At 32.6% G+C, this 12,234-nt stretch overlaps 3 protein-coding genes across 10 annotated transcripts in view; 1 reads left to right on the plus strand and 2 right to left on the minus strand.

The window, feature by feature from the left end:
* LOC149615670 (uncharacterized) overlaps positions 1-12,234 on the minus strand; it is a 72,658-nt gene that overhangs the window by 35,296 nt on the left and 25,128 nt on the right. For all 8 annotated transcript variants that reach the window (XM_089856260.1, XM_089856261.1, XM_089856259.1 and 5 more), the window contains 3 exons: positions 9,070-9,187; positions 8,130-8,203; positions 7,328-7,498 (listed from right to left, as the gene is read on the minus strand). In XM_089856260.1, coding sequence (XP_089712386.1) covers positions 7,328-7,498; positions 8,130-8,203; positions 9,070-9,187 — 363 coding nt within the window. The remainder of the gene's footprint in view (positions 1-7,327; positions 7,499-8,129; positions 8,204-9,069; positions 9,188-12,234) is intronic.
* On the plus strand, positions 1,756-3,315 carry LOC149615672 (P2X purinoceptor 7-like). Its single transcript, XM_089856275.1, has 3 exons — positions 1,756-2,224; positions 2,354-2,563; positions 3,069-3,315. Exons 1-3 carry the CDS (start codon positions 2,076-2,078, stop codon positions 3,223-3,225), a joined length of 516 nt encoding a protein of 171 aa, XP_089712401.1. The 5' UTR covers positions 1,756-2,075; the 3' UTR covers positions 3,226-3,315.
* LOC149615673 (uncharacterized) lies at positions 3,261-7,044 on the minus strand. Its single transcript, XM_089856266.1, has 11 exons — positions 6,086-7,044; positions 5,731-5,994; positions 5,566-5,677; positions 5,300-5,504; positions 4,836-5,193; positions 4,618-4,782; positions 4,370-4,556; positions 4,064-4,312; positions 3,828-3,999; positions 3,622-3,770; positions 3,261-3,559 (listed from the first exon to the last, which is right to left on the minus strand). The coding sequence occupies exons 1-11, from the start codon at positions 6,401-6,403 to the stop codon at positions 3,390-3,392; spliced, it is 2,349 nt and encodes a 782-aa protein (XP_089712392.1). The 5' UTR covers positions 6,404-7,044; the 3' UTR covers positions 3,261-3,389.

Genomic DNA, 12,234 nt, shown 5'->3' on the forward strand with positions numbered 1-12,234 from the left:
TAAAACAACTAAATTATCTTTAATTATTTTAAATTGACGCCTTAAGGGTTTGCGCGTTATTTAATTATTTAAAACAATGGACCGACGTGTTATAGAAACTAACTAACCAAATTTTTTTAACCCATTATTTCGTGGCCTGATGGAAACGTCTTAAGACTAAAAGGAACTTTATTAATAAAGTGGGTATAGAAGTAACTGTAAAAACCGCTTCTCTGATAAAACCAACTGGTGAGGAAACGCGGAACTAATTTTTCAATCAGAATACCGAAGAGAAAGAGAGAGAAGAGAGAAAGTAGTAGTCGTCAAGACCGGGAATAAATAAATCTACTAGGAATAATTGCGTAACCAGTCATTTTCACTTAACGTTTCTAGTAGGGAGGGGTTTATGGGAGGAGCTAGCTAGACTAATCATTATCTATGACCAATTTGTAAATATCTCGCTGTGCCTTGTAACTCGCGTTGCTACCCAACTAACCAATGGAAATATCACAGTTAGAAATAGACGCCATCAGAATTATGATATAGTAACTCAGAGTTCTCAAGCCCCGGTTTACCCACAAATCCCGCGTAGAAATAAATTAGCATGGAAGATAGATAAGTGTACACAATTATTCCTAGTAGCTGTATGTATTCCTGCTTATTCTCAAAGGAGTCAAAAGTCAGCTCTTTTCAAACTTTACTTTTCTGAATAACAGTTAAATTAAAAATAAAAAAATTAATGAGGCTGTATGGTTTTAAAGGGAAAGTATAGGATCTTCGATTGAATACAGCTAATAAGAATCATTGTGCCCTTATTATAAACCACCCGTGTTAATATCTACGCGTGATTTGTGGGCGGGGCTAGAGAACTTCCTATCCCCGTCACGCGTCTCATAATTCTGTCGCAAGATGCAACAGGTGCAGAGGGATAGATTATAAATTCGAAATGGTAAAATTAGTAACGTTTACAAATAAATCAAAATGGCACTTGTCCTTTAAGCGTTTTTAAAGGCCATGTGCTAAACGTTAATTTCTGGCACATGCTTACACGCAAACCTATATATATTAGGCAAATACAGAAACTATATATTTCAACCGATAAGAGTGTAATTCAAAATCTGAATAGATCATCAAAAACAGTGGAATTAAATTAATTATTATTTATAACACCAAGAAGTGATATCTAGTTTACTAGGGAGAAGGTATAAGATGCGTAAGTATTCGCACGCCATAGTCCTACAGTCCCCCTTTCAAAATACAAGGGGGACGTAAAAGGAGGCACCGGACTATTTCGCCTCCTCTCCTCAGTCGGAAAATATGACTGTAATTTTTTCTCATTCGCGTCGCGCTGACGTGCACGAGTTTTCAAGAACCAATGAGATGCTGCTGGTTGTAATTTAGAGGCGGGGGGATTAACTCCGGACACGTCTACGTTACGTTTGGACTGGAGATAAAGAGCTAGAAATGTGGATGAATGAATTTATACCTTCTCCCTAATAAACTAGATATAACTTCTTGTTTATACTTAAATTGGTTTTGGAACGTTATAATGAAGTACTAGTTTTTCGCAAAATTTCTCTGTACCCTTGGGTTGAGGTATAAAAATTCCTTGAATGCATATTCATAATATGTTATTATATTTCGCGCCAAGGCTTAAGTAAAAAATAAAAAATATGCATTAAGCAATTAGCCTAGAAGGCTATTGCTTTAACAATAGGAAGATCGAATAACTTAAGTTCAAGCGACCTTGCAATTCATCTGTTATGGATATTTCTTTTTAAAGGATAAAAGAAAGCTGCCTTAAAGAATTTTAGATTTTGGTATTTTTTGATTCTATGATATGAAAAACTAATATTGAAATTTTTAGAAATTTTTTTAAAACCTTGAAAATGCTTAAAAAAACCTTTTTAAAAGACAAACTTTCGTCTGCTACAAAAATCTATGGGTCTAATGCATTTCAAAATTGAATTCGGTACGCGACCAATGAGCACTATCGTCACCTCGCGACCAATCAGAACTCAATACTACTCGTTAGAAGTAAATCTGGAAAAAACTCGCGTTTCTCCCTTGTTTCTGCTATCTGCTCTGCTTAGAAAATGTTAGAAGAAGAAGAAGAGCAACAAATGCCAGAAGCCTATGCTTTTGAGCCTTTATTGCAAGATTACGTCGGTCAATTTAACGACGAAGGAAATGATGTGGAAGTAAATATTGATATAAATGAAAATCGAATTGGAAACACAGATTGGTAAGTTTTTTGTTTGACATTTCTTACCAAGGCTTAACACTATAGCCAGAAGGCTGTACTTGCTGCTATGTTATGTTTGTTAGGGTCAGTTTTCTAGGGTTTATGAACATGAACTAAACTTATTTACAGGTGCACGTGTGGTGAATGTAAAGCAATGGAGACGGGGAGAGAGAGCTTATGTTGCAAAGAAGTTGCAAGAATCCAAGCGAAGCTTGGTGACAACGTTTGTGCAACGTTACATGAATTTTTCCATCGCGTATGCCTGGATTATTATGTGCTGGATACAGCCATAGTTCGATATGTTGCTGAAACAAACGAAGAACATGATTATTCTCCAAGGTAAATATTTACTCCTGCATAAATAAATTTTATCTAAGATTATTAGCTTTTGGAAACTATAGGTCAATGATATAGTGTGCTCTCGGTGGAATATAATTTCTTTGGGCTTTAGGTTTGTTTTTAATGGGGTTATTATGTTCGAAAGAAATGTTATTTCCTCAACGAAACATTTTGGAATTACATAGGTGGGAAAAAGATACGATTTTAATAGGCTTAGAGTTGAAACGTTGGGGGGGGGGTGATGTTTCAGCTTCTTGACCCATAGGGAGCTAACAGTTCTGACCCAGAAACGTCCCGCCCTTCTATCTCTTACTGGAGTTTCATCCTCCCTAACGGTTGGAAACCGTATTCTACGCGCAAAAATGCCAACCAGAGAGGGGCTGCGTGACGTCAGACTATCTCTTCCCCCTAGCCAGTTGTTAGCTCCCTATAGGTTTGTTTCATTTTGAAATCATCTGATGTGAATTTGAAAGTAAAAATAATAGCTTCCAATTAACTTTCTCAGCCGTTTTAGATACATTGCTTATAGACAATTTGTAAGTGCCATTTGGCGTAAACTTCCTTGGCACACGAGAAAGGTTCTTCCGAGCTGTGTGGTCAATAAAATACGGCAAGAATTTCCTGATGATGTATATGTCGGTTTTAAAAACTACAATGAATAAATGTGTAAAATGTAAAATAATTTATAAATTGAGACTTATGTATGTTTATAACAATGTTAAATTTTAATTAAAGTGATTTCACAGCGAAAATGACATTTGGTTATTTATAAGGATAATGAAGAATTTGTGCCACTAAAACAATTTTTGTCAAGTTTTTTAATATCTTATTTGGCAAAGCGGCTTTTGTGTTGTTCGATAATATCGGTTTTAACCACACCTTCAGAGTGTTTTTGTGACAAAGTGCCAGGTGATAGACTAGGTGGAATTAAGCTGGCAATCGTTGTTGCGGTTGAAAAGGTGGTTACAGTTTCTTCTAAAAGTTTGTCTATATAATCTTCAGGAATAGAATTATTATTATTAAAGATAATTTTATCATGCTGCAAAATTTGTTCTTACTATAAGTACTCTGAGCCAAAACTGGTTTAGCAACGGGCTTGCCTTTTTTGGCTTTTGAATATACAACTTTCCATTGCGGCTCGTTTAAATTTGTAAGGTCTTGGTCCTTAGCTCCATTTTCATTGTAATGCAAAATAGCAAGTATAGTGCTGAATAAACTCAAATATTTTACCATTAAACCATATTTAAGAATGTCACGTGCCTACCGTCCAAGCATGCTGTCATAGAAGAAGTGAAGCCTCTTTGGGCATTTAGACAATAACACACTATGAAAAGCCTCCACTGAAGATGTTTGCCACTTGGGAGATAATTTTTCGATACTTTTCAACGTAAGGGGAGATTTTACAAGGGCTGATAGTTTGGAATGAACTTCTGAGTCTGCGAAATGACAGCTGATGGATCAGTTTCTTATTTGAAGAAGGCTAATGACTTGTTATCTTACTTTTTGCAATCCATACTCTCTCATCATGATCTAACAAAGCACCATGGGCGCACTTTTTGTATGAGCCTTTGTGGTTTTGGTGTTGATTTGCAATGTGATTCACAAGGGAGGTCCATTTGTCTGTAATTTTTCCTGGAATTTTAATGGTGGCAGCGCACCAATAAACATGATTGACTATGGAAGGTATCCAAGGGGCTACAATTTCACATTTCTCTTGTTTTGACAGAGCTATCAATTTCTTTTGGATACCTAAAAAACCATAAACGTTAGTACTCTTACAGCCATTTTATTAGCATTGCAACCGACCTTTTGCAACGTGCCAATTATCAAAGTAATGATTAATTTCCGTATAATTTTCACGCATGAATTTCTGAATTGATACATGTCTATCAGTGATAAGACATTTCATTTTTATACCACTTTCAACGAGGTACAAAAGACCTCTTTTTAGCCCTTCAAGTTCCATGGCAAAAGAATTCTTGACTTCAGTTGACTAAAGAGAATGTTTGTAGGACATTAGCTTTTTAAATTCAGTCAGGAAAAGACTAATATACCTGAACTAATTCGAAATGTAATATTTTACGGCGATCTCCGTCCATAAATGTGTATGTGCCATATTTGGCAGTGTGACCAGGAGAATCGGCTCTGCCATCACCACAAATTGCCACTTCTGAACTTTTGTAGTCTTCTAATAGGAGCGTTTGTTCTTTTCTCCAGATCTAAAAAAGACCTAGTTTTAAGCTTTGTAGTATGGAAATTTAAAATTATTTACCTTTTGCGTAATAGACACAAAAATACGCTGATAGTAAAAATAAGTTCTGTCAACGAAAATTTCAATTCCAGCTTTCTTCATAGTGGATATAAATTTGTGGGGAAGATTTCCCATGTAGAAAAGGACTGACGCAAGAATTATGTTTCCCCAAAAGGTCTTCCCTAACCTGGGTTGACTATCCCACACGCAATTATGTCCATTTACACATTTAGTTTTTATCGTGAGAGCTGTCCCACAAACAATTTTGTCTAGTTTAATTACTGATTGTTGACATTGAAAACAAACGTGAAAAAGTAGAAGCAGGCAAGATTCAAAGACTATATATTTTTTTTCTTCATTAGGAGACTGTGCCCCTATGCTATAAGAGAAAGTTTCATTATAAAAACCCTTCCACGTGAACTTGAGTGAAATGTCATGGCCAAAAAGTCAAATTTATAAAATGACATTTCCCACGGTGTACTTACTTTTCAGCCTTTTCTGAACAAAACGACATATCTATTGATGATGCGGCGGTCATGTCAGGGTCAAATGTCGGATCATCCGGATCTGGTACATCTTCAACAACTGCTTCTTCAACCTCCATTGAAAATTCAGGACTTAGGTTGACAGGTGTTGACGTGCGAGTCCCCAAACCGCATTGAACTCCTATATCTCTGGTCTTTATTCTACCTAAAAATTAAACAATTATCTTTCCCACTTCTAAATATTTAGTTCTCAAAATCAAGTTTACTAGTTTCAGTTGCTTTTGTTTTTGAATTCACTTGAACTTGAACTTTCTTGTGACTAATATGCGTTTCTTGATGAAAAATATTTTTATTCAATCTAGATGAAGGCCGAGAGCCCTAAACAAATTTCATGTTAATCTATTTATTACATAGAGTAAGCTTTCACATACCCCCGAATCACTATCACGAGAATAAGTATGGTCTAAAGAAGAACTTGGTCTCGCTAAAGGAATATCAGTTTTTGGTGTAGAGGCTAATAAATTGCCTTCCCAATCTTGACTTTCATCAATTGTCAAATGTTCCACTATATCAATATCAATTTCAGTTGTGAAATGTTCCGCTATATCAATATCAGTTGTCAAATTTTCTGCAAGATCAGTTTCAGATGAAGTAGATGCATAGTTTATAGTATCTATCGAAATGTGCGAGGCATTCTAAACATTTAAAAGATGTTTGTATTAGGTAAGGTTTGTAGTTGATGGAAATTTTCAAATCATTCGCTAAAGAATCAAAATGTTGACTTACGAAAATTGGGTTAGCCGAAGCTCCATCAGCATTATCGTTAAAAATTCTAGGCGGAATAGGTTGCAAAGTTGGAATAGCATTTTTCTTCAAAAGTGGCCTTTGATTGGAATTTGGTAATGGTAAACAACGATAATCCGAATCTAAAAAATGATTTGAGCACACGCCGTCGCCATTCGCCACTAAAGTATTTTCAGGTTTGCCAATGGCAGTAAGCCAACTTATGATTTCAGTTCGGTCATTTGGAAACCGATGTATGACTATACCGCATTTTCTAAACGATGCTTTCTGACTGTTTATCCCACATACCATACACTTCATTACAAAAGCTTAGCCGACGCAAATTTATAAACAAACGGAATAACTAACCTATTTGAATGTATATTTAAACTAAGTAAAATGTTCTAAACGATGCCTTCTGACTGTTTGTTTATCCCACATACAAAGGCTTAGCCGACGCAAATTTATAAACAAACGGAATTACTAAACTATTTGAATGTATATTTAAACTAAGTAAAATTTTAAAAGAAAATTTCATACTAATTAAGATTATATCCTTGGAAATTACAAGAGATTTTAAATGGCTAAAGTTGAAGGAGTTCTACGAATTCCGAAAATCACAGTACACTAACCCAGGCCAACTTAGTTTCTCGTCGCGACTCTCGCTGTTCGAGTTTCTAAGCCCGACCCCATCTTTAAAATCCACGATTTTCACTCATTGGTCAGTTAAGCGTCACGAGGCATGGCACCAGCTCATTGGTCGCGTAACGAAATCAAAAATAAGCGCCAAGTAGAAATTTTTCCTCCGAAGAAATTTATCGTTCAGGTTTTATGAAGTGTTTTATAAATATTTTTTTACAATCTAAAATTCTGAGACTTTTTTTTTAAGGTTTTTGAATACGTAGAATTTCAAAACCAATACAATAAAAAAGTATGCCTCGCAGTTTTCATTTTCCCTTTAAGTTTAAACTGGTAAATAATTATGAAATCTACCTTACCTAGACTGGACTGGAAATTTGATATTAAATTCATTTTAAAACTGTCGTTACAAACGTTAATTCAAGGTAAAATCTTCAAGGTAGAGAGAGAACTTACGACGGTATTTTTTTTTTGTTAAATTACCGGTAACTTAAATTAATATATCATACCTTAATTTTACAATGGTTTTCAAAAATATACGATAATTTCAAACGTCTATAAGTAACTTAAAGCCCTAAAAAAAGAAATTAAAGTTCATTAACTTACGCTTAAGGCGACCCTGGCGGTGAAAGCAGCCGACGCCTTAGGGAATTTGACGACGGAGACATCGAGAGATGGCGGTGATAACGAAGCGGGCATTTCCGTTGTTATTTTATTCATCGGTAAAGGTGGGGAGTCATTTAAGCCTTGGCTTGTTGGTGGTAGGAATGGACCTTGCTGGAAATTAAATAATTGATCCGTTACTAGATGTCATATACTAAGTATCTACGCGTTTTGTCATATAAGTGAAGCAGACGACGCTTTAGGTTTAAGGTAGCTAGCCAACCACAGACCTCTCACCGCATTACGTCATCACATAAAACCTAACAGCGCGTATCTTATAAAATGTTAAATAGACGATTGACAAGTAAGAAAATAATTTTCCTTGAAATAAAGCAGTAAGTGAAGCAGACAACGCTTTAGGTTTAAGATAGCCAGCCAATCACAGACCTTCCACCGCATTACGTCATCACATATAACCTAACAGCGCGTATTTAAAAAAATTAATTTTCCTAGAAATATAGTAGTAATAGTTTTCAGACTAGGAGGGTTCATACCATTTACACAAGGAGGCGAAACTCCCTGGTGTAGTTAAAAGCCAGGCCATGGTCAGGCCTCCTTGGTGTAAAAGGTATGAATCCTCATAGTTTTAAAACTATTACTAAATTTCTAGGAAACGTTTTTTAGAAAACTTTTCAAAGGGCGTTAAGAACTTTTTATCCTTAAATTTTTCTTTTATGGTTCAAATTCGTGATGAAAATATTAAGTAGGTCTGGGAAATTAAAATGATTAAAGCTTAGTTACTTACCATTTGACCGGTCCTTGATAAATCGGCTTCGTGTTCTTCCAAGTCAATGGTGCCGCTATAACTGGAATTATGCTCTACAAAATACAAAACATTAAAATTAAAAAAATATATAATAATATTTAAAAGAAAAATTTTATAGGTTATTGGGGTCGAAATAATTTTATAAAAATTGTTAAAGGAATAGTATCATAAAATACTTAATAGTTTATGTTGAAAATAAAGGGTTATTATAGTTTTCCGAAGTACATGATGCAGTGGGATGCTAACACAAGTTAAAGTTATGAACATTAAAGGGAGTGTTTTATGGACGACCCCCGTTTAGTATAGAGCATAAAATTTGTTTCAAAATAATACAAACTAAGTCAAAATCGGACCAAAATTAAATTTAAAAAATAATAATTTCTTTCATGATACTTTCCCTTTTTATTTCTTTTTTTTTTTAAAGTTAAATTTAAACTTAATCGTGATTCGAAGATAATTGGAATTAGAATTTAAGTCTAAATCTAGTTTAAGGCAAGCCATTTAAATAGTAAAAATATACTTAAAATTACCTTCAAAATAAGACAAACTAAGTCAAAATCGGACCAAAATTAAATAAAATAAAAAAAATCTTATTACTTTTCGTGATACTTTGCCTTTATTTTCATTTAAAGTTAAATTTAAACTTAAACTTAATCGTGATTCGAAGATAATTGGAATTGGAATTTAAGTCTAAATCTAGTTTAAGGCAAGCCATTTAAAATTTTAAATAGTAAAAAAGGATACTTAATCTTTTATTCAATGGTAGGTTAACTGGGTTAGCTAACTAATGTTTAGAAATAGGCGTTGCGTATTTCCGATTTTTTTTTATTTTTAAAAAATTTATTTTTAAATTAATGATTAATGAACGTAACGTGGTGTTCAATTTGTAAGAAGATAATTATAATTTAAATGTAATTACCTGAGAAACTGCGACGCCGTTTTTTGGCTTTTTCTGACAGGTTGTTGGAAATATCGGTTAATTGGGCTGCTTCACATTCTAAATCAGGGTCAACTGATTTTGGGGTGATTCGATTTTCCTAAAATAATAAAAGAAAAAAATTATTGAAAGATAAAATTTGTTACAAATCTTACCATGATTAAATTACACTTAAATCTTGCATTTTATATTTTTATGCCCGAAATATGATTAAAATAATATATTTTATATTTTTAAGCCCAAAATATTGATGAAAATAAGGTATTTTATATTTTTAAGCCCAAAATTATTGATTAAAATAAGGTATTTTATATTTTTAAGCCCAAAATATTGATGAAAATAATGTATTTTATATTTTTAAGCCCAAAATTTATTGATGTAAATGATGTATTTTATATTTTTAAGCCCAAAAATATTGATTAAAATAATGTATTTTATATTTTAAGCCCAAAATTAATGATTAAAATAATGTATTTTATATTTTTAAGCCCGAAATATTGATGAAAATAATATAATTTATATTTTTAAGCCCAAAATATTGATAAAAATAACATATTTCATATTTTTAAGCCCAAAATATTGATAAAAATAACATATTTCACATTTTTAAGCCCAAAATATTGATAAAAATAACATATTTCACATTTTTAAGCCCAAAAATATTATAAAAAATAAAATTAGTTAATATAACAACCAAACCCAAAAATCGAAGTTAAAAAAAACTTAAACCATCCAAGGCCCAAACTATAATAAAATTTCCCCACGTTAATAAATCCAATCCAATTTGATCAGAATCACTACATAAGATATAGTAATATAGTAGAGTCTGTAAAAAGCCATAAAACTTAATTTAATAGGTTAATTGACCTACAGATTATACGATGACCTAGTTTAAAACGTTTTCTCTCTCTCGTAACATATCAAAGCGAGGTCCAATCTATGACTAATTTATAATATTTATAAATGCCCAAGGCCCGAAACTATTTCTTTTTTAATTAATGCTAGTTGTTAAAAATTATTCAGTAATTACTTTGACAAAGTTAATCGGTGTTTTTTATTTCTTTCTTATATGATCGTTAAATGTATTAATGTTTACTATAGAGAACCAATCCCCCAGTATTTCAAGGAATTTGCGAGAAATAATAATTTGTCATTTTTAACTCGTTTTTAAACACGTCCGTCGCTTTCCCAAGGGGTTTAAATTTTGACTAAAATTAATGACTTTCACAACAATTTCAAATTTGGTTTTTTTTTCTTTGGATTTGCATAATTAAACACGAGATCGAGGGATAAATATAAGGGGATTAAAAGTGTAAACGGAGATGAATAAAGGGTTCTTAAGTATAAATGGAGGTAACTAAAGAGGGTCTAAAGTATAAATGGAGGTAACTAAAGAAGGTCTAAAGTATAAATGGAGGTAACTAAAGAGGGTCTAAAGTATAAATGGAGGTAACTAAAGAGGGTCTAAAGTATAAATGGAGGTAACTAAAGAGGGTCTAAAGTATAAATGGAGGTAACTAAAGAGGGTCTAAAGTATAAATGGAGGTAACTAAAGAGGGTCTAAAGTATAAATGGAGGTAACTAAAGAGGGTCTAAAGTATAAATGGAGGTAACTAAAGAGGTCTAAAGTATAAATGGAGGTAACTAAAGAGGTCTAAAGTATAAATGGAGGTAACTAAAGAGGTCTAAAGTATAAATGGAGGTAACTAAAGAGGGTCTAAAGTATAAATGGAGGTAACTAAAGAGGTCTAAAGTATAAATGGAGGTAACTAAAGAGATCTAAAGTATAAATGGAGGTAACTAAAGAGATCTAAAGTATAAATGGAGGTAACTAAAGAGGTCTAAAGTATAAATGGAGATAAATACAAGGGGATTAAAAGGGGATTTAAAAGTATAAATGGGGATTAAAAGTATAAATGGAGATAAATATAAGGGGATTCAAAAGTATAAATGGGATTAAAAGTATAAATGGAGATAAATATAAGGGGATATAAAAGTATAAATGGAGATAAATATAAGGGGATTAAAAGTATAAATGTAGGTAAATAAAGAGGTCTAAAGTATAAATAGAGATAAATTAAGAGTTTTTAAGTCTATATGGATATAAATAAAGAGGTTTAAAGTATAAATAGAGCCCTAAAGTATCAATAAAGGCCTAGAACGTATAAATACACCAAAACAAAGCGTATGAAAAGAACGTCCCCAAAACTCGTAAACAACTGCACAAGACTAGACACCTGACTCTACTACATCTATAAACGTCCGCCATTAAAATAATAAATATAAATCGACAAATCCAACCACTACAAAAACTAACCACGAAACCAGTGCCAAAAAACCACGATCCTCGCAAGTCGCAAAACTCACAACAACTACGTGTCAAAATCACTGGCGAAAATTCAATCAACCCACATCATTAAAATATAAAAATTACCCTTTTAACCGTAAAACGGAATAACACACAATAAATCTTGAATATATATAATTTAGAAAACATATATATAATCTTATAGACAGAAAAGAAAAACAAATTGGGGAAAAAAATATCTATTCTAAAAACCACCATAACGATAAACAGGTCCCGAATGAAATATCGGGGTCATACATTTGGCAAAACTAAATTAAACAATTCTTAATACAACTTTCCTCCTTAGAAAAATAACCCACAAAAAATACCCCCCCCCCCTACCAAAAATAAAACCATATAACTACAATTGTTCATTTCTGAACATTTAGGAAAACCCATAAAATTGAATTACTATCACAAAATATTTTAATTTTTCTTTTAAAATAATTTTTAAATAACATGACTGCACTACGGCAATATACTTCTTTGAAATTAATTAACCTGCTTCTAATAGGGTATTTATTTTAGAGCAATTAAGGTGTTGCCAGCACCTTTATGAATTTTGTCCGTAGGTGGGGTCTTTGTTGACAATGATAGATGATAATAATGTAAGTCAATATTAAACAACGTTTAATTTTAAATTAGTCTAGACATAAAAATAACTAATATTGCGTCATACCTTATTTTAAAATACTTTTGGGCTTTAAATTTTACAAAACAATTTAAAAATTAACTTAACCTTAAAACCCAACCTTACTACCTCGCAACGTCAGTTTAAAAAAACCAATACCCAAAAAATT

This window comes from Phalangium opilio, unplaced genomic scaffold (genome assembly GCF_054372755.1).
Source record: "Phalangium opilio isolate 3A_F unplaced genomic scaffold, DU_Popi_V2 ptg000217l_1, whole genome shotgun sequence".
Taxonomy (NCBI): Eukaryota; Metazoa; Arthropoda; class Arachnida; order Opiliones; family Phalangiidae; genus Phalangium; species Phalangium opilio.